The sequence below is a fragment of the Coturnix japonica genome, chromosome Z, assembly GCF_001577835.2.
Source record: "Coturnix japonica isolate 7356 chromosome Z, Coturnix japonica 2.1, whole genome shotgun sequence".
Lineage (NCBI taxonomy): Eukaryota > Metazoa > Chordata > Aves > Galliformes > Phasianidae > Coturnix > Coturnix japonica.
This window is the reverse complement of record NC_029547.1, coordinates 66736441-66763176: the sequence shown is the minus strand read 5'-3', so window position 1 is coordinate 66763176 and position 26736 is coordinate 66736441. Positions and strand designations below refer to the sequence as shown.

Genomic DNA, 26736 nt, shown 5'->3' with positions numbered 1-26736 from the left:
TGTGGTCACATTGCCTGCCTCCAGGTGCTGTCCATCACCACCAGCCTCGCCAGGCAGCAGGGGCAGCTCAAGCTGTGGCTACAGTTACGTTATGAAGAAGAAATGAGAACAGTATTCAAATTGCACTACTTTTATGCTCTATTTAGATCTGTTTAACCACACCGATGCCTACTCAAGACATGAACGGCACTATCGTATCACACAGCAGTTCGGTCTCCTCAGCACTGATAGATTTCATAAAGCAAGCTATGTTGTTTTGTCAGTCCATTGGCAAATGCACCAGGATAGCAAGCAAGCAGAACACAGCAGCACAGGAACGATTTTTGGAGGTTTCACAGCGCTGAAGTGCTGACATCTTCAGGCAGGACCTCGCTGCAGCGTTTGGAAAGTTCTGAACAAAAGTCAGGGGGATATTGGGCAACTTTTATCAGGCATGGAGGTGAGAAGCTCCTCGTTTTGCAGTTTGGGATAGCCAAGTGGAGCTGTTCTTCTGAGATATTGCTTCATACCTGAAGACAGGGAGAGCAGCAAGACATCTGCGCTCCTGAAGCACTGGGAGGGGATGAAGAAATGCAACTTGAGGTTGCTCCTTCCAAGGATGCTCCAAATACAAGCCTTTATTTAAGAAAGTCCTCCCACACCAGGTCTGACATTTCAGTGTGAAAATGTATTATTAGAAAGTAGTCAAGAAGTACAGTTTAATATGTTTACCTGCTCAGCATTAGCTCCTGATTAATCTCCTTGCTCACACAGCTTCTTTACTGCTGTGCTGTAGGATTTCAGAAGCACCGTAGGAAGTAGTGAAAAAAGAAAATAGAAAAAAACTAGAAAAATCCTCAACAAACTGGTAGAAATGCAAGGAGGAGATATAATCAGCCATAGTGCTCCTGATAAGGCATGACAAGAAAACAGTAAGGTAGCAAATTCCACATTTTTATTGATGTTTCCGTGAGATTGGTTAGCATGCCTCAGTGCTTTTGGTCCCCTGATACCAGAATGGTTATCAAACTACATGTGGCACATCCTGCTGCCTTTTGAAAACGTGGCACATTTCTGCACATCCTTAAAAATCACGAGCTCGGAATACAGCCACTAAGCAAAGGAGTTAACCCAAGCACTGGTGGTGTTTCCACGCTCCTCCTTACCTTGGCTGCTCGAGGTGCCAATGACGCATGGCAGACATTTGGCAGTCTTCTTCTCAGCATGGAGAGGGGTCCCCACACATCCCCCCTTAGCTCACTGCTGTTGCACATATAAGTCAAATACAGAGCTTCTCCTATCTTTCCTTTGGTCTGATGGTGTCTGGTTTGGAAGCCTCGATGATTTTCACACCTCATCTTGCTGAATGACTGTCGGGACCCTGGATGGGGATTTTACATTGTTTCCTCAAATGGAAATCCAAGATGTTTAAGATTATCCACTATGGAGCACAGACTCCTTAAAACTGCCGAGTAGAGGACATTACTCTACTCTTGAATACATTTACTACCCACAGAATTTAAAGGAAAAGGAGAAAGCTTGCAAATACGTTTATATCAATAGGAATCAGTTGCTCTGTGACTAAAATACCATCTTGCAGAGACCCAGGATGTGAAAGCTGGTAGTTCATGTGCACCTTTAACAAAGAAAAGAGACTGCAAATGCTACTAGTTACAATGGCATCAAAGGGGAGGAGTGATAACATGACTTATGTAGTTCTGCTGAAGAATAAAGATCACTGAATTTCTGCCTTACAAAGCATGCAGTGCTATTCTTTTTTAATTAAAGTAACCTAGGGTTTTTTTTTTTAATTGTTGTTGTGGAAAAGTATATTTATGACACTACTTCAAACAGAAAGACTGGATTTGATAGCTACACTTTACATAGAGACGTAAGTAAACATGGATAATGAGGCTCCATCCCCACTGCTCTGCTCTGAGGGACAACCCGCAGCTGAGAGGGGAAGTGAGTGTCCAGGAGAGGAAATCAAAGCCTGAAGCTAAAGAGTGCCAAAAAAGAGAGGTGTGCCTGGGCAGCAGCGTGGATCAGACTGACTGCGGGCATGTCTGGAAGCAGCAAGAGGCGATTTCACGTACCAACACCATCACAAACTCCCTCTTGCAGAAAACAACAAAGCAGACAAAGACAAGCTCTTTTTCAGACTTTTGTGTATATGGAATTTTAAGATAGGAAATACAAATTGGTTAAAATACTGCTAAGAATAGCACAAACAAGAAACAAACTTCACTTATCACTTAATACAAGTTTCTACAGAAAAATATTGGTGAAACATCCAGATCTTGCAGTATTCCAAGTATATATATACATCTGGTAGTCCAAAATTTACTTTTTCTTGGATTTAATTTAAGCACCTTCATTACACAGTGTTTTTTACTACAAAACAAGCAAACATACATTCAGAACCCTAAACTATTTTCATAATTAGCATACTTTAAAGCATTCTATGTCAGACAGATGCATCCAAAGTTGGTTTTCTTTTCAAGATACACAACCTGCATTAGCTGGAGCAAACAGCTCCTTGCATTATTGTTCACACCTAATGCAACAGCTTGACTTCTGCAGGTTATTTATTTAAATGCTTTCACTTTTACAAAATATTTTAGAAAAAAAAAAAAAATAGGAAATTTGCACTTCAGTTTCTCATTCTCGAAATGTGTTACTTCACGAACGTGTGGGGGACAACTTCCCAGCTCAGGAATTAGGCAAACCAAGCAGAAGCAAAATGTTACTGGAGCTTCACACAGGGTCAGACTGGAGGCAGCCTGCACTGCAGTGACCGTGTCCTGGCTGAGTTCATGGTAACATGGACCTGGAGATGAGCAGGTCGCTGAACTTCAGCAGAGAGAGATTCCAGCTAATTAAGGAATTACTGGATGAGATCCCCTTGGGAAGCTGTCCTGGGGGGGAAAAGGAACAAAACAGAGCCATCAGCTCTCTATGAACATATTTCTGAGAGCACAAGATCTCTACATCCCCAAGTAAAAGAAATCAAGCAGAGGAGGCAGGAAACTGGAGTGACTGAGCAAGGACCTGTTGGTCAAACTGAGGGAAAAGAAGGAAATGCACAGGCAGTGGAAACAGGGACATGTGGCCTGGGAAGAATACAGGGATGCCATCTGGATGTGCAGAGATGGGATCAGGAAAGCCAAGGCATGGATGGAACTGCACTTGGCAAGGGATGTGAAAACTAACAGGAGGGGTACATAGGACAGAAGAGACAGGCCAAGGAGAGGGTATCTCCTCTGAATAGTGAGAAGGGAGCTCTGGCTTCGACAGAGATCAAAAAGGCTGAGGTACTCAATGAGTTCTTGGCCTGTTCACTGGCAGCCAGGCTTCCTGTGTCTCTTGTATCTGTGCACCTTCACATCCCTGAACCCCTGGGCAGCAGCTGGTGGGGACAAAATCCCTCCTGCTGTAAGAGAAGAGCAAGTTCAAGACCACATGACAACACTGAACATGTACAGGTCCATGTAGCCAGATGACAAGCACCCCGGGGTCCTGAAGGAGCTGGATGATGTGGCTGCTCAGACACTCTCCATCATTTTTGAAAAGCCAGTGTTGACAGGTGAAATCCCCAGTGACCCATTATTTAAGGAAGGAAAGGAGCCATTTTTTAACCTAGGAAGACTGGGGGGAATTAGAAGCTGGTGAGCCTCACGGCTGTGCCTGGGAAGATCGTGCAACAGATCTCCTGGAAGCTACGTTAAGGCACAGGCCAGACAAGGAGGTGATCTGAGACAGCCAGCATGGCTTCAAAAAGGGCAGACTGTGCCTGACCAATCCGATGGCCTTCATGATAGAGAAACATCAGTGAACAGGGAAAGACCAATGCCTGGACTTCTGGAATGCCTCTGACGTGGTCCTTAGCCACATCCTTATCTCTTAATTAGATAGTGAAGGGTGTACTACATAGTGGATAAGGAAATGGATGGATGTTCACAGCAAGATGGTTGCAGTCCACTGCTCTGCGTCCAGCTGAAGGCTAGTCATGAGCGGTGTTCCCCAGGGATCCATCTTTGGACTGGTGCTCTTTAACATCTTTTTCAATGACCAAGATACTGGGATTGAGGGTACCCTCAGCACATGTGCTGAAGACACCAAGCTGAGCGGTGCAGTAGACACAAAAGAAGGAAGGGATGCCATCCAAAAGGACCTGAACAAGACTGAGAATGAGGCCTATGTGAACTTAATGAGGTTCAACAAGGTCAAGTGCTACACAATGATAGGGGCAGTCCCAAGGACATGTAAAGACAGGGAGAAGAACTCCTTAAGAGCAGCCCTGTGGAGAAGGACTTGGGCTCCTGGTGGGCAGAATGTTGGGCATGAGCCAGCAGTGTGCGCTTGCAACCCAGATGGCCGTATGCTTCCTGGGCTGCATCAACAGAGGGGTGGCAGCAGGGCAGGGAGGAGACTGTCTGCCTCTGCTCTGCCTTTGTGAGGCCCCAGCCAGAGTACTGTATTCAGGCCTAGAGCCCCCAGCACAAGAAAGACACAGAGCAGGTGGAGCGGATCCAGAGAAGGCCATGAAGATATCAGGGGGCTGAAGCACCTCTCTGACAAAGACAGGCTGAGAGCTGGGCTTGTTCAGCCTGGAGAAGAGAAGGCTCCAGAGAGATCTCACTGCAGCCTTCCAATACCTAGAGAGCCCTACAGGAAACCTTGGGAGCGACTTTTCTTCAGGGATTGTAATGGTAGGACACGGAGTAATGGCTTTACACTAGAAGAGAGTAGATTTAGACTAGATATTATGAAGAAAATTTTCACTATCAAAGGTAGTGAGGCACTGGAACAGGCTGCCCACAGAAGCTCTGGATGCCCCATTCATGGAGGTTGGATGGGGTTCTAGGCAACCTGATCTAGTGGGTGGCAACCCTGCCCATGGCAGGGAGGTTGGAACACGATGAACTTTAAGGTCCCTTCCAACCCAAGCCATTCTATGATTCTGTGAGACAACTACACTCTCACTCAATCCCCACCCCTCTGTTTTGCAAAGGAAATTTTATGTAGGGACCTTATCCCCATTGAGCCCCAAGTCTGCATGTACATAACAATAACGTTTTACGTATCTACAGACTTCTGAGGACCTCAAAGTTATTTGCTAACAGTTGTCTAATCCTCACAACACCCCTGTGAGGTAGGTATGGTATTATCCCCAATTTATAGAATCAAGACTTTAGCGTGTGGCACAACCACACACAACTGTTCACAGACCTACGAAAGCAGCTTCTCAGCTTGAGCAAAATAGTGTTAATGCTCCTGCAGTGCTTCGGAGAGTTAAGAGTTTGTACTGGCACTCTCATTCAGGCTGGGAGGTGCGAGCAGTTAAAGCAAAGTGCTAGGTAGGTTGCTACTCTGCCACCTCAGGCAGGTCGTTTTGGAATGTTTATAAAGGTGGCTGGACTGGCTGAACCGTTTGCCACACTTCAGGCAGGCATAAGGCTTCTCTCCCGTGTGCACACGGATGTGTTTCTTACAGTCCGTTAAGGTCAGAAAAGTCTTGCAGCAGATCTTACATGCATATTTGCGTGCACCTTCTACAACCAAGACATTGTGCTCAGATAAGGCTTTCTTACACTTTGAAAGAACATCTGCAGATGCCCGCGTCAGCTGTGGAGGACCAGGTTGTGAAGGATGCCCATTTTCAAAAGAAGTGGTCCCATTGATGATCAGCTGGGAACTGGGTGAGTTATCCTGCAGCTGGGAGCTCCTGACAGAGGTTACAACAGGCATTTTGGGGGCTATGCGGCGGTAGCCAGGAGAGCTACTGACTCCCCCTCTTATGGAGCCTATCATTGCCCTTGAGAGAGAATGCAGGCCTAAGCCTGACCCTGGAAAGTCCATACCAAACTGTTCTGCAGCCCGGTACCCAGAAGTCTGTACACAGGGGAGACCCATCACATCCTGCATTGGTCTAACAAAATGGGACTCTGCAGGCTCACTGAAGGGATTCTCAACATGAGAGACTGTGGCAGATGAATGACCACCAGCAGGTCCTGACTCTGGACTCATCAGGAAAGAAGCATCACTGTCCATTCTGCAGTCACTTGTTGTATTTGGAATGTTGTCATCAGTAGTTTGACTAGCACCGTAGCTGCCACCTCTGCCTTTATTCAGAAAATTTGAGATACTGAAAGTAGACTTGTGTTCCAGGTTATTTGACACCTCCATAATATGGATATCTCCCACCCTATCTGTAGTAGACTGCGGATCAGAAAAGCTGCGATCACTGCTCTCAGGACTCAGCTCTATCTTCTCTGCACTCACAACTCCTCCTTCCACTTCAACAGACTCGCTGCCTTCTGCTTGGGAGGTGACATCACTCACCTCGTCCTGAGGCTCCGGGGAACTCAAGGGCTCGGATTTAACAACCACCCTCATGTGCTCTTTTTCATTTATGCTGACCTCTGGATTGTCACACGGGAAGTTGTTTTTCTCAGATGTAGCCTCCTGGTCAAAGCTGGTTTCCACTTGTGTTGCTTGCGATGCCATGGACATCTGTGAAATGTTTCCTCCACTGTTGTCAGACTGGCTGGGTACTTGAGTGTCTTCCTGAGCACTGAAAGACTGATCAAACATAATGTTATTATCCTCCTGGTTATCAGTGACAGCATCAGCCTTAGAGTTGTCCACTATCTTCAGTGAATCTGGTGAAAAGAAATCCTCCCGTGAATGAACAACTGACTGCCCGCTCTCTGGAGCCACATCAGAAACAGCCTCATCTATGGCAGGCCTCATTCGCTGCCTGGCCCGATCTTCAGAAGACTGCTTACGCTTGTGGAGGCGGCGAATAGGAAAAGCAGAGCGCTGCTCTATGTTGCTTCTCATCGTGGAACTCATAGTGCTTGGCTGCTCCTCTGAGCTCTGAGTGGAATTCAACGCAGAGCTCACAATGCTCAGCCCAAGCTGCTGAAGCATGAAAGACCTTTGAATGCGTGCGTTTTGCTCTTGAACCCTATCGCTCGGTGGAGACATCGGCAGTGTCCTGGTAGTAAGGTAGTGTTTGCATGCTTTAACTACAGAGTTCAAATGCAAGTGAGATGCAGCCAGCAAGATATCCATAACGTTGCTCTCTCCAAGCATAAGTGTAGAAGTGTACATCATGTCTATGAGAGCAGCAAAGGCTTCTGCTGTCACCACTTCACTATCCAGCTGAATCATATTCATGCTTTGATCTCCTTCTGCTACAGTGAAGAGAGCTCGGAAATGGGTACTGCATGCTGCTAAAACAGAGCGATGGGCTTTGAAATGCCTGTTTCCCACCACAATGACGCAGTCACAAAGTTGGCCGTGAAGCCTCTGGTAGTTGAGCTGCTGAAAGATTTGCTCAAAGTGTCCCGGAAAATCCATGATCCTATAAAACAGAAGAGAAGAAAATATTAAAAATGGCTGAGGTTCTATTTAAATCACAGTGGGATTGGGTTTAAAAATGAAAGAGGATGGCTAAAAGACGGATGAACAATAACCGGTTCATCAACTGCCACATTGTTGCTGTATCAGAACTAGCAGTCTCCCAAAGGAACACATGGGAGAGAAAAACAGACTGTGGTGTAGCTAACAGCATAACAGCTACCCCAGTGCCAGACTTATCGTGGGCAGCTCCACTGCAAACTGCACAATGCCATTCATTCTCCTGTTAACTTCTGTCCAAACTCTAAAGATATTCTCCAGTAAGATATTTAACCCCAGTTTAATTAAAAAATACAATTAAAAAAATAAAAATCTAGTCATTAGGTCATGCAAAATCTGACAAAGCATTCCCTACTTCTCTCAGCTGCCAGACTGGAGAGGAGCAGCAAGATGATGTTCCCAAGCACAAGATGCAGCTGTACTCACCGGCCTACCACTCCTCTAAGGCACACAACACTTCACAGGTATGAGCTGGAGGAAGATTTTGGTGTGTATTGTACTACACTAGGAACCCTTCTCCCTGACTAAAAATAATGGAGCTTTATGAAAACACAGAAAAGCAGGAATTCCTGCCAGCAGGAGTCAGAGATGGTTGAGAAGCATTTGCCTCAGACTTTAATTGGTTCCTAGGTAAATTAAAAGCTGTAGGAAATTGCATTTTATGCCTTCTAACAATGCTGAGGGTCCAGTCTTACTGAGGCATCAAAAATCCCTTAATTCAGCAACACAAAGGCTGCGATGTCTGAATGCCTGAAGTAAGCAGCGTGATGAGATTCAATAAGTACTTTGTCAATCTCCCTTATCCCTGCAGATTAAGATATGTAATAAAATTGAAGAGTTTGAAACAAAACTGTTCTTTTAAGATGCAGGAATACAGATAAAAAGTGATTTTTATTTATCTCTCACTACAAATGTATATTTGAAAGTAAAGCAGGGCATCTTCAAACAAAAACGGTATCAGGACAGAGATATTTTAGATGGCTTTTATTTCTGCACATTTTCTCTAAGAGCACTGTAATGCATGGGAAAGTGAGGAAATCCTTTCTGCATTCCTTCTGAATGACAGAAGAACCAGGCAGCAGACCCTGAAACGCAGCGACTTCGGGCAACTGGACAAAAGGATCATAGAGGAACTGCAAAAACAGCTACAAGCCTCAGTAGGCAGAATCTGAAATTCCATAGAGGACACTGCTGCTCTAGTAACCAGTGCTGCTAAACAGCTGCCTGCCTTCGCACGTCAGGCTAAACTAATGACCTACTTTGTTCCACCCACCACCATGCTATGACTTCCTCCTCTGTAGTCTGGAGGAGGGCTTCTCTGGAAAGTCAAAAATGGTCTGCTGAACATCTACTTATTTGTCTTCTTTGCTTGCTTCTGAGATGGGCCAGGTGCTACACCAGAGATAACACGCTGCCCATGGCTTCAGGAGTTAAAGCAAGGCCTAGGGAGAGTTTAGGAAGAAGAGGAGAAGCAGGCAGGGAGGCCCTGCAATTGCCCCAACACCAAAGAACTATTATTTCTTCCTCTCCTTTTAGACGACCATCACTGCTGTAGCTGTTTATGCTTGAGGGACCTGGATGTTGGTCAACTTCCTTTCAACTCACTCTTCCTCCTGCAAGGAGTAGAGCTCCAGGGAACCATTTAATATTCAAGGATGACCTGATCGGTGTACAGAGCTGTAGACAAGAGACCCTGCAGAACACCAGGAACCCACCAGCACAAGACACAGAAGCTCCTTCTCCTATAGGCCGGAATTAGCACTACTTTTCAGCTACAACAGCCTTACAAAATGTGTCAGTGTTGAACCACAACCACCACAAAAGCAGCCAAGGCAGGAGAGCTTCAGTGTGCTGGTGTTCTGCAGGGTCATACGCAGCCTCTGGCTAAGGGTGTTTGCAAGATGTAGACACTTTGAGGCTTTCTTGGGCTGTACCATGTCCCAATGTTCTCAGTGCCCATCCCCACTGCACTGCCTGTGTCCCTGCAGCCCTGCCTGGACTAACAAAGTACACTCAAGGCTGCAGAGGTGTTTCCAACCTGGCTTGGGGCACCCACAGCTTCTCTGGGCAGCCTGAGCCAGGGCCTCACCGCCTCATGAATAAAGAATGTTCTCCTAAGACATAACCTAGGTCTCCACTCTTTCAGCTTGAAGCCATCAGTCCTTGTCCTAACATTACAATCTCTGCAGAAGAGTCAAACTCAGCTTTCCTGTAGGGTCCTCTAGGTACTGGAAGGTAAATGCAAAGTCTCCCCTGTGCCTTCCCTTCTCCAGGCTGAACATGCCCAGCTCGCTCAGCCTTTCACTGCAGGGGGAGCGCTTTACAGAATTACAGACAGAAGGAAATGGGACCCCCAGCTTTCTTCAACACTTCCAGCAGGTTTGATCACTTGAAGCACAACTCACTCTCTGACCTAACAGCATTTTCAAACTGCAGGAAAAAAAATAGAGGATCTTTAGTTAGCAGCAGCTTAAATGAATTCTGGGTTTCTTCCATACAACTGAAGTAGTCATCAGTGTTACATTGCATTCACATATGCACTAATATGCCAAATGCCAGCTGTGAAAGGCATTCTTTGTGTGTGCCTGAAAATGACACAGGAAAACACCAGCAATTAGCAACCTTGATGACTGTCAATTTAACTCAGAGCAGCTCATCTGAAGTTTCTGCTTTGCCAGGTGTTCATCTCACAGCATTTGTTTCCCAGTGATCAGGGAGGATGAGTTATTACTTGCCTAAGAATCAGAAAACTGTACTGCAAAAGCTGCTGCTGATTGCACCCACCTTCCAGGGAAGAGATTACTTTGTAATGTAATATGCTCTCATCACTTGAAAAGTATTAACAACCCATATTGCAACCTATAGCAATACTAGCCTATCAATAAGCACTAACAGCCTAGCCTTGTCAGCTGCAAAGAGCAATTCTAAACGGAGCAACTGAAAACTTTGTTAAAAATGCTAGATATTTCTTAGACATTCTTGATTATCTGGAAGAACTGTCCAACTTAGCTGCGAGATCTGGTTTAGTGTTTGCTGTAGCTACAATATTGGGGTGACGGTTGGACTGGATGATCTTGTAGATCCTTTCCAACCTGGTGATTCTGATTCCCCAGTGATTCTGACAGTGGCTTTGTGAGAGGCTTTAAACAAACTCTAGGCAGAAACTTGCTGAAGAAAACTGTTCTTGCCACAGAAGTGACTGTAACAGAGTAACAAGGCCAGCTCTACAAAGATTGCATTAGTATCCTGTCTTCAACCTAGCAAAGTACCTATATCCACATTGCTGATTCAACCCACCACTGTGTTGCTTTATATAAGAATGGCTGAATGATCTGCTTATGGTGATCCAAAACTCACTGAAAAAACTCCAACCCTGTCATTCCACACACAGAAGGAAGTAAGTCTATACAAATGACTTACAGGGCTCTGTGTATTTTATGACATGGCTGCTGAGCGAGGGCCTGCATACCACCCTCATGTAAATCTGCACCAGCAGAGGTGACATCTGTCACCACTGCTGAAACGCAGCATCCACCGCCTCACTGTGCCCACATCCACTCTTTGTGCTCCATAAAAGTTTAGCACACATGAAAATGCATTGCTAATGGTGGTTACCATGCTGAAGAACAGTGCTTGGTAACGGAGCATTTGCTCTACCAAGTGATCTAACTGTTGTAGTTTCCACAGACATAAACAGGAGGCATTACTTTCAGAGCAACCTATGTAGCACACACAACGATGTGAAACAAAAATATTTTAGTAAATAACAATTGCCATGATTTTCAAGTGTGGATGCTGAATCAAACTCCTGAGCAATTCTGAAAGGGTAGAGGAAGAAATTAAGCACATCTGGTCAGCTCCAAGACACAACTGCGTTCTGGACTTGACACAGACATCAGTGCTGACTGACCTTTCTCCTGTAACAGACAGGCTTACGGCACAGCAGCAGACTGGCTCCCAGCTTATCCACCACATGGGTCTGTCAGCATGAGACAAACCATCAGCTGCAAGACGGGTGTAACAGATGCCCCACACCATTAGAGAATCACAGAATTAGCAAGGTTGGAAAAGATCATCTAGTCCAACAATTCCCAATACTTCCAGGCTAAATCATATTCCTCAGCACCACATCCAAACATTTCTTGAACACTCCCATGCTCGGTGACTCCCCCACCTCCCTGGGCAGTGCATTCCAATGCCTGAATACTCTTTCTGAAAAGTAATACTTCCAAATGTCCAGCCTGAATCTCCCCTGACGCAGCTTAAAACCATTCCCTCTAGTTCTAAGTTCCAAGTTAGCAAGAAACAGCAGGTAGGGACAGAGGCGCTGTCACAGAATCACAGAATTGTAGGGGTTGGAAGGGACCTCTAGAGATCATTGAGTCCAACCCCCCTGCCAAAGCAGGCTCCCTACACCATGTCACACAGCTCGGCGTCCAGGCGGGTCTTAAATATCTCCAGAGAAGGAGACTCCACCACCTCCCTGTGCAGCCTGTTCCAGTGCTCCGTCACCCTCACTGTAAAGAAGTTCTTATTAAGGAACTTCCTATGCTGTACTTTCATCCCATTACCCCTAGTCCTATCCCCACACACTACTGAAAAGAGACCAGCCTCACCACTATGGCCCCCACACCTCAGGTATTTATAAACCTGGATCAAGTCCCCTCTCAGCCTTCTTTTCTCAAGGCTCAACAGACCCAGTTCCCTAAGTCTCTCCTCATAGGGGAGACGCTCCAGGCCCTTCACCATCTTTGTGTCCCTCCACTGGAGTCTTTCCAAGAGATCCCTGTCTTTTTTGTACTGGGGAGCCCAGAACTGGATACAATATTCCAGATGAGGCCTTAATAGGGCAGAGTCGAGTGGGAGGATCACCTCCTTTAACCTGCTGGACACACTCTTTTTAATACACCCCAGTATGCCATTGGCTACAAGGTGCTAGCAGCGTGTTAGCACCTCCCCAACCCAAGTACCGTCCTCCACATCACGGCTATGATGAGCAACGACATGAACGTGAGACAGGAGGGCCTAACCCCAACCCTAACCCTAACCCCAACCCTAACCCTATAACCCTATAACCCTATAACCCTCCTAGCATCACACCAGGACCCCCTCACACCCCACCCCTCGTGTAACGCATCCCATCGCTCTGTCCCTCCCTCCAGTGACCGCAGTGGGCACCGCCGCCGTTACAGACCCGCTCCAGGCTCCTCCTTCAGCACCAGTGAAGCAGTGCGGGCAGCGGGGCCGGCACACCGCCTGTTGTTCCCGTGCTGTTCCCCTGTTGTTCCCCGCTCACACCGGGCCCAGCGGCACCGAACCCGCCGCGCTACGACGCTCCGGCCCCGCGCTCCACCCCCGCTCCCACCCTGTCGCCGCGTCGGCCGGAAATGACGCCATATTGACGAGAGGATGTGACGTCATCTCGGAGCGCCCCCACCGGAAGTGCCGCCATTACGGCGTGGCGCCTGGCCTGTTCCTGTGTGTACCGGGTATGGCCACCGCCACGTGGAGATACCGCGGGGATCCCGAGCAGGAGCAGCCGGCAGTGCTGGGTGAGCAGAGATGCGGGATGGGCGGTGCGGTGCGGTGAGGTGCTGAGGGACTCACGGCCTGTTTTATCGCCCGTAGTGACGTTCTCCAATGGGCAGCTGCAGCGACCCGACGCCGTGCGGTTCTCGCTGTACCGGAGCAGCGAGGTGTCCAACCCCAGGAAGAGAAGGCGGAGGATCCTGGTAAGGCCCGGCATCACCGGGGGTGGGATCTATGGGGTCTATGGGGTCTCTATGGAGAATCTGTGGGGTCTCTGTGGGGAATCTGTGGGGTCTGTGGGGTCTCTATGGGGATCTATGGGGACTGTGGGGTCTCTATGGGGTCACTATGGGGATCTGTGGGGTCTCTGTGGGTCTCTATGGGGGTCTCTATGGGGATCTATGGTGTCTATGGGGGTCTATGGGGATCTCTGGGGTCTCTATGGGGTCTCTATGGGGGTCTCTATGGGGTCTCTGTGGGGATCTGTGGGGTCTCTATGGGGTCTCTGTGGGGATCTGTGGGGTCTCTATGGGGATCTATGGGGTCTCTGGGTCTCTATGGGGGTCTCTATGGGGATCTATGGTGTCTATGTGGTCTCTGTGGGGATCTGTGGGGTCTATGGGGTCTCTATGGGTCTCTGTGGGGTCTATGGCGTCTCTATGGGGGTCTATGGGGTCTCTATGGGGATGTATGGGGTCTATGGGGTCTCTATTTGGATGTATGGGGTCTCTATGGGGGTCTATGGGTCTCTATGGGGTCTCTGTGGGGGTCTCTTTGGGGTGTATGGGGTCTCTTTGGGGTGTATGGGGTCTCTTTGGGGTCTCTATGGGGGTCTATGGGGTCTCTATGGGGATCTAAGGGGTCTCTATGGGTCTCTATTGGGATCTATGGGGTCTTTATGGGGATCTGTGAGGGTCTATGGGGTCTCTATGGGGATCTCTATGGGGGTTTATGGGTATCTGTGGGATCTGTGGAGTCTCTATGGGGATCTGTGGGGGTCTTTGGGGTCTCTATGGGGATCTATGGGGTCTCTATGTGGGATCTTTGGGGTCTATGGGGTCTTTATAGGTCTCTGTGGGGTCTATGGGGTCTCTGTGGGGATCTGTGGAGTCTCTGTGGGGATCTATGGGGTCTCTGTGGGGATGTATGGGGTCTGTGGGGTCTCTATGGGGATGTACGGGGTCTATGGGGTCTCTATGGGGATGTACGGGGTCTGTGGGGTCTCTATGGGGATGTATGGGGTCTATGTGGTCTCTGTGGGGATCTATGGGGGTCTGTGGGGTCTCTGTGGGGATCTGTGGGTCTCTATGGGGTCTCTATGGGGATCTATAGGGTCTCCTGGGCAACCTGATCTAGTAAATGTGTATGTTTGGTGGCCCTGCTAGGCAGGGGGGTTGGAACTACATGATGCTTGAGGTCCCTTCCAACCTGGGTCATTCTGTGATTCTGTGAAAGTCCTAAAGATCATCCAGTCCAACCGTTCTCCTATTACCAATAGCTCCCCCTAAACCATGTCCCTCAACACAACATCCAGTCGTTCCTTGGGCACCCCCGGGGTGATGATCCTCTGGTTTGTAATGTTGCCTTCCCACAGCTCTGTGCCACTTGGCTCATTCTGACATCTAACACTTGTTCTGTAAACCGAGAAAGGCTTTGAGTAACTGCATCAAGCAACCTTAAGCACTGCGAGTAGGATGTGCAGGTGACTGGTACAGAATGCTCCTTTCCACTGCCTCTTTCACAGACTGCTCCTACTGCTTTAAAGGATGGTTTATTTATTTACTTTATAAAGTATAAAGTAAATGGAATATGTAAAGTAAAGTAAAGGAATATGATTTAGCTGAGAAATATCGGTAATGGTTGGACTAGATGATCTTGTAGGTCTTTTCCAACCTTGATAATTCTGTGATTCTATGGTGACCGTGGCAAATTTGAGCTTTGTGTCACTAGAGATACAGTACATGCAGGAAAATATGCACTTTCAAATAATGCACTCTTCAAGTAATTTTTTTCTTTGTTTGTCAGGTTTCAGAAACTGAAAGGCTTTCATACGTGGGGAATAACTTCAGCAGTGGATCTATGAAAAGCAACTCCCTATGCAGGTATGGGTAGCTGGCAACGCTGTGGCAGAAACAGGGAGGGGAAAGCAGAGGAACTGCACAAATAAAGTATTTTCTGTAGCCTTCTGTATTGGGGACTGATGAGTTCTCATTGAGACCATGGTGTGAATGGAGAGGATTGGGGCAGTTGATATAATCTCCTGGCAGCTGCACCATTTTGCATGTTGTGATCTTACACATAAGTGGAGTTTAGGTCTGCTGGAGGGAAGAAAAGTGAGAAGGTGTCTGCACATAGCTGAAACCTATGGACAACAGCATTATTCCTTCTTAACTGTTGTCTCGCTCCAATTTAGGAGTGAGGCAAAGGTTCTTTTAATAATGTTATGCCCGGCGTGAGATTAAGAAGAAGAGCATTCAAATGTTGATCCGACCAGTTTATTGGAAATAATAGACAATTGAGGGGATGGGGAAGGGAGAGTGACGAATGCCAAAATTAGGGTGATGGGGAAGGGAAAGTAGGCGATAGAAAAAGGTAGAAAAGAGCAAGAATTACGTTAAAGCGGGGAATAGTCACCTCCTGGATGCAGCAGCGTCCCGTAGCACGTTGTTAACGTTGGTCCGGGGCAAAATAAGCGTAGGGGAGAGCAGCAACGGAGTAGCAGGCTGCAAACAGCAGATCGGTGAATCGCAGAAAAGATGGTCAGAGTACCGTGGTCTCTAGAAGCAGAGTCTCGGGCAGCGAGGTCCCTCGGAGCAGAGTCTCGAGCAGCAATCCCAGAAAAGAGAATAGGCAGCAGTAGGACAACGGTGGAGGAATCTGAGGTCGGATACCTAGATGCCCACAAAACCGTGGTTTGTCCGTGCCCTTTTTATCCTTCTTTCCAGCCTTCCAGAGATTTCGGGAAGGCTCGGGTCAGAGTCCTGTGACTTCCTCAGAGATGTCAATCTTCCTTGAGATGGGCCAACAGGAAAGACCACTTAAGGGCCATTAGTCCTCAGGGATGGCCATCTTCCTTGAGATAGGCCAACACAAAAAGACCACTCAAGGGCCATTGATCAGTATCTTATCTCCCTTTCGTAGCTCCCGGACTTGTCCATCTCCTGTGTGTCTCAGACAAAGGCAGTCCTGGAACCTTGGCCAGGACTTGCCTGAACTTGTCCATTTCAGCAGACTTTGAGACAGTAATGTAAAAAGCATGGCTTCTTACAACTGTCAAGATCAGTATCTTGTTCAGGAAACCAGTGGGTCATTAGTCACCGTTTAACTTCGGGGCCACAGTCTGGTGGTGCTGTATGAATTAATAACTTGTCTGTGCCTCATGCTGCAATGGGAAGCCTTGGTGAAATCACCAGTTTTCACATGTCCTGGTTTCAGAAGGTGAACTTTGTAGCCTGGAGACAAATCCCGTGAATTCCTAAGAATTATTTTGCATGGGGGATCATTCCCATCCTCTAGCAGAATGACCTTTTGTATAGGTGGAAAACCAGTGTAAAATCATCTCACTTTGTCATATCTAACCTACAGAGCTCTGATGTACGTTTGGTGTGGGTGTCAGGCTCCTGTTAGCAAGCGCTTTGCCCCATGAATGTGCTACATTCATCCTGCAATATTTGCTCGTGGTTTATTTCTACTCTGACTATGGGGACTACTTAAAGTAGAAGTGGGGTGACACAACAAAGAGTAAACAGAATTGCAGAAACTGTTAAGATGAGGTGCTTCCAGCCATTTAATGTCCTTATGTTAGTTCTTTTGAAAGGGTCGTGATATAGATTATTAAATTTTTCTTTCCAAATACAAACTAGATGACATTTAAAGGTCCCCTCCAACTCTAAGGATTCTATGAGTCTGTTCTATGATTCTGTGGTGAGGAGCAGCACAAACTATTTGGGTTTGCTCGTCTGAAGTGTGAAATGAAAAAGATTTGACTTGCTAGAAATTAACCTATTCTAGAGATTTTAAGTTCATTTTTCTCAGCTCTGAGAGTCTCATTGGTTATCACTTGCACTTGTTCTCCCCAGGTATTTTCTTGGTGTTTTAAACAAGGATTCTGGGCAAATGGAAGTCTATAATGCTGAAATATTCAACATGCAACCTTTACTGTCAGGTAGGACAATTCTTTATTTAACCCTTTTGTGCCAAGGTCACAATGTCCTGGAAATATGTGTGCATTCAAAATTGACTAATTTGCTACTGACAGCATTGCACTCTGTTTCCTCCTAGTCTTATTTCTGCTGTGCTGCCTTAGGATGAGGGAAGAAGGATACATCACTCTGTCCACTCCTGGGGAGCAGTGTGGCATGAAGAAAGGGAGAATGAAGCAAAATCATAGCTAATATTGAGGGAAAGGTTAAGCAGAGAGCTTGGGGGTGGGGGGGTGGAAATACCAGAGTTAGAAATAAAGTTGTTACTGCTTAGAATAATTGCAGCCCTTCTCCTGCTGAGAGAAGCCTGGAAATAATCAAGTCAGTAGACTGAATCATTCACTGAAAAAGAAAGCAGCTTTTCCCCAGCAGAACTGCTTTTAATTACTGAATCTAGTGGAAATAATCCGAAGAATATCATCTTTAGGGAACTGTTTTCTTTTGTGGGCAACAGGAGCTTAGTATTGCAGCAGCCTGTGCATTATGCTTTTAGATTTTGTAGCAAAAATTGTCCTGCCTTTCCCTCTTTCTTTCAGGTGCATAGTCTTTCATATTCAACATATTCCTTTGTTAACAAAATCCTGTAGAGAAGATCCTGAATTGGTGTACCTAATCCTTCTGTAATTTATTAAAGGGGTACCAAATACATGCACTTTCCTGCGAGCTGCAAGCCAAACATACTAATTTTTATTCTTTTGTAGATAACTTTATTCCTGATGACACAAGGGATTATCAGAATAAATCCTACAGGGAAAAGGTAAAGTTGAAACCTGATATCATAATGTGCTATAGTTATCCAGCAGACAGTGGTAAATACTTGTCTGAAACTGAGATGTTTGATTTGTTGCAGGACAAACTTGTGCAGGGTCAGCATTCTTTCTGTGCATTGCAGGTTTTTGAGATAGCATGTTGTTAGTGTCTAGCTTAGCAGTATTTTCCTAAATACTTTAGACTTGTCTACAGTCCCAGGTAAAACATGCCCTCTTGCATTTCTTTGTTGTATGCTTTGTTTGTACCCAGTGTTATGTTTGGAATTACTTTAAAAATGTACATGCAGAACAAGCAGTGGTTATCTGGGTATTCTTTCTGCATGCAGAGTGTCTTGAATTCAGCAGTGTGTTGTCATTGCTTCTGTGTTATGCACAGATGGATTTGTGCATTGAGGCATTTGGCACCAGGAAGCAGAAGCGAGCTCTGAACTCTCGGCGAATGAATGCAGTGGGCAGTGATATTCTCAATACAGCTGTGACAAAAGCGGCAGCAGATGTTATAGATGCAAAGGGGGTAACAGGTAAGGATGTTGTCTGAGATGCTGAGGAAGGCAATCAAAATTAACTTTTTCCTGTCCATTCCTTGCCAAACATGGTGGGAAGAAGAAGGGTGTTTTCCTTGAGTAAGAAGGGAGGTGGTTGGTTTAACTGCTGAGATGGGAACGTGTTGAGGACTTTGCCAAACTTTTTATTGGAAAATGAGCTGCTTTATTATTTCGTTAGGAAAAACATCTATGTTATCACTGTCCATCTCTGCCCAGTTTTGGTGGTGTTCTAGAAGTCCGCTCTCTGTGGCTTTGTCTGCACGGTCCAAATACTCTCTTCTTTTCTTCTTCCCTCCAAAGCTTTGATCCAGGATGTGGCCCAAGATGATGAACAGAACATGTCCATTTTCCTACCACCATGTCATGAAGATGCTGACAAACCAGAACATGTTTACAAGTTTGACGACAGTATCTTTTTCAGTGACAGTGTGGTTTCTGGTGCCTGTAAACTTTCTTGTTGATAGTCTGTCATGTGGAGAATGTGCTGCTAGGCATTTGACAGCAGAGCTGAGCCTTCTCCCCTCACCAGCCAAAAGCTGATAGCAGGAACTTAGTATGTTGAGGCTTCAGGGTTAACAGTTCTGTATTCTTCCACCCTACGAATACAGGGGTACTATGCCTGCCTGTTCAGAGCCATTCAGCTAAGAATAGCATTAATGTCAGGAGTATGTGAGAAATTGTTTGTGTTTGAGCCACTGTACTTCAGAGACATTTAGTTTTGGTTACAACAAGTTCTGTTGTTACTTTCTGCAAATTTATAATCTTTTTCCCCCACTTCCCTACCTCACACCTCCCATAGCAAGAGCTGACAGACCGTATCTCACTATGAGCTATTCAGAACCAGAAAGGAGAGAATGTCCCCATGTTCTTTTCCTTAAAGTCCATGCAGTTATATCTCCAGCAGAGTATGAAGCATTGCAGGGTCCGGCAGCAGCCTTTATTAACATCACTCCAGAGGAAATTGCCAAGAAAACAGAAGAGAAAAGGTAATACTTCCACAAGCAGCCTTTTAATAGCTAAGGCTGGCATTGTGAAATCGTGTTTCTTCTTACAGGCAGGATGGCAGCTGTAGCCAGCTTTACCAGCTCTACAGTATGGGTAGTGATAGTCTTCAGTCTAAAGGGAAGGCATCAGATCATGACCCAGTGTATACCTTTGGGAAGTGTGGAGGTTTAACTTTATGGGAGAAAAGGTGCTGTGCACAACAGTGTGGCTGTCCTCTTGGGAACTGATATTACAGGGGAAGAGAGGGAGTAAATCCAAAGTGCAGGATGAAGGAAAATACCTAGATATGGGACCACAGAGCTGTGCTAAGGATGATATTCCTGTGGCCGAGCATTGTCCATGCCACATACTGTCGTAACTGGAAGTTACTGTAGCTTTGCAAATGGACATGGACTTGTGCTAAGGCCTGGTGCTGAAGTAAGCAGGTAAAGCAGAAGCCACAGCTCACTTTCACTGCTTCCCATCTGTATCTAAGCAGAAGTGTGTGTGCATGCGCACACTCCATGGAGTACTTGTGGTTTTTGCAGTGCAGGGACTTGTGTAGTGCCACATGCAGAAATGTTCTGACTGTGGTGGACAAAAAGAAGAGCAGCATTGTGAGCTTTCTTGTATTAGTGTTCAGGGAACTATTCTAACCTAGGAGACCTGTGCACTGAATTTAAGGGTGTGTTCTAATCAGAAAGCTAGTCCCTGATTCTCTGGTCCTCATGCTCCCTCTTTCCTCTTTAGCCATTGCTCCTTCGTCTTAGAAGAGCTGAAGTTCCTGCCTGCTGATGAGATGAGCAGGGATCACAAAGCTCGATGCCTCTGGTTCCTGGACATCCTTATTAAGTTCAGCTTCCTAAAAATCATCAAGAAGAAGTGTAAGACAATTTTCAACTCTTACCCTTTTCAGCTGCCTGTTGGGACTTGGCTTGTAGTTACCATAATAGCAAACAATGAAGCTTCCCAGAGTTACCTGTTTGATAAACAGCTACATGCAGCAGTTACAGTTCAGCTTGTTTCATGATGAGGTTCAGCATTTCCGTGCCATTGTGGAGTTTTAGATCTGCACCTATTGGGATATACGTGTGTCATTCTCTTCAGTCCTTTTCTAACTGTCATAAATCGGGGTCCTGAAGTGAGATCCTAATTGTAGGAGGTAAAATAGTTTAAGATTAAGATTAAGTTTGAGATTCTTTTTTTACTTACTGACAGTTTTTGGTTCTTATCCCAGGAGGCAGGAAACTATCAGTGCTCTCCCTCATCTAGACTCCATTTTTTAGCTGCAAGAGGCATGCAGTACACAATGCAATCTTTAGGTGTTTTTGTGCTGTCTTTGTGTCAGACTTGGCTTAGTATCTCAATGTGTGGATGACAGTCTTCAGAATGTTTCTTATAAAGTGGCAGGAACTGCTTTTCTCAAAAGCACTGCACAAATGTTTTGATTGAAGTTTACAGGACTTGCTGTATTTCACAGACCTTGTGTTTCTGTTTCTTAAAAAAATTCCAACGTTACCATTTTCAGTGTCTGGGAAGATGGATGAGGAAGGTAAATCTGTCTGTAAATATCTTTCTGCATTGGTGGAGACGCGGGGTCATCCAACAAGAGTTAGTCTAGGAGGCTTGAAATGGATATAAAAATAACCAGTCTTGGTGCTCACTGTGAAACCCCTTTCTATTCTAGATCCAATGGGTCCTGAATGCCCGCTCATCATTAGCAGGAAACTTATGAAAAACTTCACTTCACTGACCTACAACAATGGCAGGTAAGGAACTGTGATTGCTTTGATGTTATTGATGTTCAGATGATGTAGAAAACAGCTTGAAGGGTCACAGAGTCTTTATCAAATAGCACTGCACCAAAACAGGAATAGCAGAAGCTTCTCTTGAGTAGCAGGCCAGGCCAGGTAAAATATTCTGTTGTGACTGATGTTCATACATGAATAATGTAAGTCTAAACCGTAACTGGGAGAGGCAGAGTCATGTGCTTAAACAAGCCTGTGCCTGTGGATTTAGCCAGCTTCACCTGGCTGGCTTGATCAAGAGTGAGAAGACTTGTAACTTGCTACAATGCCTTTCCTTGAGAATCCAACAGCCTCTGCACAGCCTAACTGCAATTGCTCAGCCATCATATATCTGCTGTTTGCTGTGAAGTGGAGGTTCACAGAGAGGTTGAATCCATGTGGGCCAGCGAAGGAGCATTTGTTTATAAAGACTCAGACCAGAGGTGAACAGTAAAAATAAATGCTTTCAGACCTGCTCTGTTGTGTATGGTTGCAGTGAGTACCCTCAGATCAGCTTCATCTTGCTGTTGTCTTGCCAGTGTGCCAGAGAGACAGAAGTATCTGCAGACAGTGATTTAATCAAATCTGTAAACCTGTAAACATCTTGAGAGACCTGCACTTTTGAACAGAAATATAGGCAGTTGGTGAGGAAGATCTTGAGGCCCCTGTGATCAGAGATCTGTGTTTCTTAAAGCTCTTTTTTCATGTCTAGGAAATGCTTGTCATAGCTAACTGGGGCTCCAGTTCTGTCTGCACCTTGTGGGTGGTTGTGTTTTGGGTTTGCTAACTCTCTGCTTTTCATCTGTTCTCACACTTGCTGTTCAGTGTTCAGAATTTAATCTCTGCGTCGCTGAAGACTAAAATTGCAGCATATGTCATTGCACTGGCTCTGCACATTAAAAACTTCCAAGTTGACCTCACTGTCCTGCAGAATGACTTGAAGCTCCACGAAAATAGGTGAGTCATGTTCGCTCCTGCCTGTTAAGATGCCTGTGGTCCTCATGCAAGCAGTCCCTGGGGAAGAAGGCTCTGGATACTCTTCTGTGCCCAAATAGTACAGTGATACCCGCTGTGAGTTCCCTGTGTTGCAGTTGGACTCTGAGTGTGTTGAAGTTTTATATTCAGGCCCTGCTACGTCTAATGGGGTGGTTATACGTGTCAAAGCTTTGAAAGAGTGCTTATCACAAAGCTGCTCAGGTGTACTGTGAGGCTTTTTGTCTGTTTGAAAGTGGAAAAACTTGAGGCAGGCAGCATCAAAATGGCAGAAAACCTATCCAGGTACTACCCAGTGCTGTTTTTTGCCTGCTAAGTCATGTTGCTCCTCACTGAACTGTCCCCTGCATCCCTTCTTTCTGCAGAGATCTGTTGTCAGCTAGGTACCAGTCTGGATGCAAGTACAGATTTGTATCTGACTGTAACTGGAAAACTAGAAAAAGATTTTCTTTCTCACAGGCAGATTGCGAGCGTGTAGTTGCTGTTCCTCCCCAGATGCAAGACTTCACAATTTAACTTGATAAGATTCTGCTCGCCTTACCTCTTCAGTTTGTCAGAGTCTGTCTGGATGTCAGCGTAGCCCTCTGGCACTGGGAGGAGGAGCCAACTCAGTGAAGATAAATGGGTGGAGAACAGTGTGCAGTATAAGCATCCAGGCAAACAATGCTTGCCATGATAGATTTTGAAGAAATTTCTTCCTAGACTTAAATTTTCTGTGGAGAAATTACTGTTCATCTGCTACGTGATGTCTCTGTACTGCTAGCTGCACGGATGTACTTAAACCTGCAGGTTTGAGGCAGAGCCTGACAGCTCCTCTGGCAGTGAGGACTCCCAGCAGACATTAGCTGATCAGGCAGCTTGTTATTGCTATCTGGGAGTGGGTCAAGTTGCCCTGTTAATAGCTGCTCAGCTGTGTGTGATTGCTGTCCCAGCCTTTCCTGTTCTGCAAGATGTGCTGACTCTAGAGACATTTGCTGCCTGACTCCACTGCGTTGATCTTTCCCATCAAGGTTGTTTAGAGGTAATGCAGCTGGGAAGAAACTGCAAAAGGACAAAATGCCTTCAGTTCCACTGAAAAAACATTCTAGAATATGCTGGGGCTTCTCCTAAAAGGATTTAATGTCAAGATTCTGGGATAACTGGAAGTTATCGGAGCTGTTAGCCACCCCTTGGTTTTGTGAGCTCTGTAGTCAGATTTGATGTAAAGATTTCTGGGTTTTGCCTCCAGTTCTGCTCTTTGTTCACAGTGAGGGTGACGGAGCACTGGAACAGGCTGCCCAGGGAGGTGGTGGAGTCTCCTTCTCTGGAGATATTTAAGACCCGCCTGGACGCCGAGCTGTGTGATGTGGTGTAGGGAGCCTGCTTTGGCAGGGGGGTTGGACTCGATGATCTCTAGAGGTCCCTTCCAACCCCTACAATTCTGTGATGCTGTGATTCACTAATAGTGGCATTAACAATATAATCTAATGTTGGTTTCCCATCTTTTTTAAATTTTATTGCTTTGGAAGTAAGCTTTTCAATAAAATACATGCTCTTTTTCTGCAGTAAACACCAAAGTTTTAGCTTCTAAGTGCTCTTCTGGAGCTGGGAGCATAGACTGTAGCATGGTGGTAAGAAAAAAGTGGGGGAAGCAGCAACATGTTGGAAAAACAAAGATGAGGCACGTGGCTGTGAGGCTCTTGATTTAGCCATGGAATGATCATTGCTTAGGGTGGGAGGTTTGTTTGAATAGCACCAGATATCTCTTGCCATCTGAATTTGTTTTTCTTTTAAAGATGTAATGTCAGCTGAAAGGATTCTGAGGTGTGTTCTCATGGACCCAGATGAGGCAGGACTTTCATTTCTTTGCTACATTTGCTCAAACATGCTTCATTCTGTGTTTGACAAGTCTCCAGGTGTATTCTGGCCGGTGACATCTTGATGAAGTCCTGCTCAGTACCGATCTCATCCAAGATGTGTTTACATCTAGGACTGCTGTATTCCAGCAGTTAAGAGGAGATGCTTTCTCTGTACTAGGTTCTTTCCATCCTGTCACTCATGTAATAGGATTCTGTTGGAAATATGGGCTGCTTGCTTTTTTTTCCAAGATTGCTGTACACTGAGTAAGACACCGTGGTTTATAATACTCTCTGGGGTGCTCGTGTCCAGTTTGGTAGTGTTCTAACCTCTCCAGCAGGGCTCTCTGCCCTGTAGTATTTAAATACTTCCAGTTTGCGTTCTTGTGGTTGTGTTGAGATGCAGAGCAGACATCCTGCTTGCTTCTGCCTCCGAGCTTCCCTCCTGAGGTGAAAAAGCTATTGCTCATGTCTGCAGTGTCTTTCCCAGAAGACCTCTCTACCCCCACTAACACAATGTTTCTCTGTTGTTTTCCAGGTTGATGGACATTGCAAGAGCCATGCGGTTGAAGGTCTCCAAGGCAAAGGGGATGCCAGGACTTGAGAATGATCAAAATCACAAGTTTGGCACCCTCTCTCTCCCCTTGCCTGTGCAGAAAGCACCAGGGGGCTGGAGGATGGGCAAAAAGATGGACTGAGAATCTGGGAGGTGTGAGCAGGGGTGTCACGGTTTGAACGAAAAATCCACCTGCGTCCGTGACAGGGGCCCTAGGCCGAAAGGAAAAAGTTAATTAGGAAAAGAAAACAGCAGCAACGATCTAAGGAGGCACACTTATTTACTAAAAAATATATCGAAATACCGGATAACACAATATAATACAATATAATTGAAAATTGAAAATTGAGCTAACGAATCAAGCAAAATAGGAGAGAGAATGAGTCCCATAACCGAGAGGCCTACTGTGAATCTAGGCGAACGGCTGAAGGCTCCCACACACTCCCCTGAACGCCAGAACTCAAAAGACGTCAGTCTGTTCTGCGACTGAGTTAATATAGAGTCCAGGTCCCGTGACCTGTCGTGTTGCTCTCTGGGAGATGTAGTCTTCTTCTGTAAGTTGCAGATTCAGTAAAATTATTCCATGCTTTATTGTGTTATGATGTGGAATAACTGATAGCCAAAATTACAAAATTATTAAACCATGACACCCGGAGAGGTTTTTGCCCTTTCCAGATGCCTGGAAGGACCCAAACCGTCTTTCCAAACACGCTCTTTAATGTGTACTACAGGAAACCTTATCTCCCTCCACGGTACGTAGGGAGCTGGGATTGGTTAGGACCACTACGATTACTAGATCCTCGAGTGTTGACCAACCAGGTGGCTTCTGCTAAATGGTTCTCCCAGTTTTTATATGTTTCGCCACCCATTGCTCTCAACATAGTTTTCAACAACCATTGAATCGTTCAGTTCTTACCAAGAAAGCTGGTGCATGATAGGGAATAGGTAAATCCACTCAATGCCATGATTTTTGCCCAAGTGGTTACAAGAGAATTTTTTAAAATGGGTCCCATTATCTGATTCAATTCTTTCCGGAGTGCCNCGGGATTAGAGCGGAGGAAAACCAAGAAAGGAGGGGTTAGAGCGGAGGAAAACCAGGAAAAGTGAAGTTAGCACGGAGGAAAACCAAGAAAAGCGAAGATAGAGCGGAAGAAAACCAAGAAAAGCGGGGTCAGAGCAAAGATAAAACAAGAAAAGCGGAGTTAGAGAGGAGGAAAATCAAGAAAAGCGAAGTTAGAGCGGAGGAAACCCAAGAAAAGCGGGGTAAGAGCGAAGATAAACCAAGAAAAGTGTGGTTAGAGTGGAGGAAAAATAAGAAAAGCGGGGTTGGATCAGAGGAAAACCAAGAAAAGCGAAGTTAGAGCTGAGGAAATCCAAGAAAAGTGAAGTTAGATTAGAGGAAAACCAAGAGAAGCAGGGTTAGATCGGAGGAAATCTAAGAAAAGTGGGGTTGGAACAGAGGAAAACCGAGAAAAGCGAAGTTAGAGCGGAGGAAAACCAAGAAAAGCGGGGATAGAGCGGAGGAAAACAAAGAAAAGCGAAGTTAGAGCGGAGGAAAACCAAGAAAAGCGGGGATAGAGCGGAGGAAAACAAAGAAAAGCGGGGATAGAGCGGAGGAAAACAAAGAAAAGTGGGGTCAGAGCGGAGGAAAACCAAGAAAAGCGGGGTCAGAGCGGGACGAAAACCAAGAAAAGCGAGGTTAGAACGGAGGAAAACCAAGAAAAGTGAAGTTAGCACGGAGGAAAACCAAGAAAAGCGGGGTTAGAGCGGAGGAAAACCAAGAAAGCTGGGTTAGAGCGGAGATAAACCAAGAAAAGAGAAGTTAGAGCACAGGAAAACCAAGAACAGCGGGGATAGAGCGGAAGAATAACAAGAAAAGCGGGCTTAGAGCGGAGGAAAACCAAGAAAAATGGGGTAAGAACGCAGGAAAACCAAGAAAAGCGAAGTTAGAGCAAAGGAAAACCAAGAAAAGCGGGGTCAGAGCGGACGATAACCAAGAAAAGCGGGGTTAGAGCGGAGGAAAACCAAGAAAAGTGGGGTCAGAGCGGAGATAAACCAAGAAAAGAGAAGTTAGAGCACAGGAAAACCAAGAAAAGGAGGGATAGAGCTCAGGAAAACCAAGAAAATC

At 45.9% G+C, this 26736-nt stretch overlaps 2 protein-coding genes across 3 annotated transcripts; one reads left to right on the top strand and one right to left on the bottom strand.

The window, feature by feature from the left end:
• Window positions 1-599: 599 nt before the first annotated feature.
• On the bottom strand, window positions 600-12788 carry ZBTB5 (zinc finger and BTB domain containing 5). Of its 2 annotated transcripts, none has more exons than XM_015850086.2 (2): window positions 12602-12788; window positions 600-7351 (listed from the first exon to the last, which is right to left on the bottom strand). In XM_015850086.2, the coding sequence occupies exon 2, from the start codon at window positions 7345-7347 to the stop codon at window positions 5323-5325; it is 2025 nt and encodes a 674-aa protein (XP_015705572.1). In that variant the 5' UTR covers window positions 7348-7351; window positions 12602-12788; the 3' UTR covers window positions 600-5322. The 2 variants fall into 2 exon arrangements, with proteins under 2 accessions (XP_015705572.1, XP_015705571.1); XM_015850085.2 differs by lacking the exon at window positions 12602-12788 and adding an exon at window positions 11318-11511.
• A 35-nt stretch (window positions 12789-12823) lies between these two features.
• Window positions 12824-24857, top strand: POLR1E (RNA polymerase I subunit E). The gene is made up of 12 exons (XM_015850087.2): window positions 12824-12959; window positions 13036-13139; window positions 14962-15038; window positions 17016-17101; window positions 17840-17895; window positions 18285-18429; window positions 18754-18861; window positions 19343-19439; window positions 20188-20321; window positions 21125-21206; window positions 22050-22181; window positions 24591-24857. Exons 1-12 carry the CDS (start codon window positions 12899-12901, stop codon window positions 24748-24750), a joined length of 1242 nt encoding a protein of 413 aa, XP_015705573.1. The 5' UTR covers window positions 12824-12898; the 3' UTR covers window positions 24751-24857.
• The last annotated feature ends 1879 nt before the right edge of the window (window positions 24858-26736 follow it).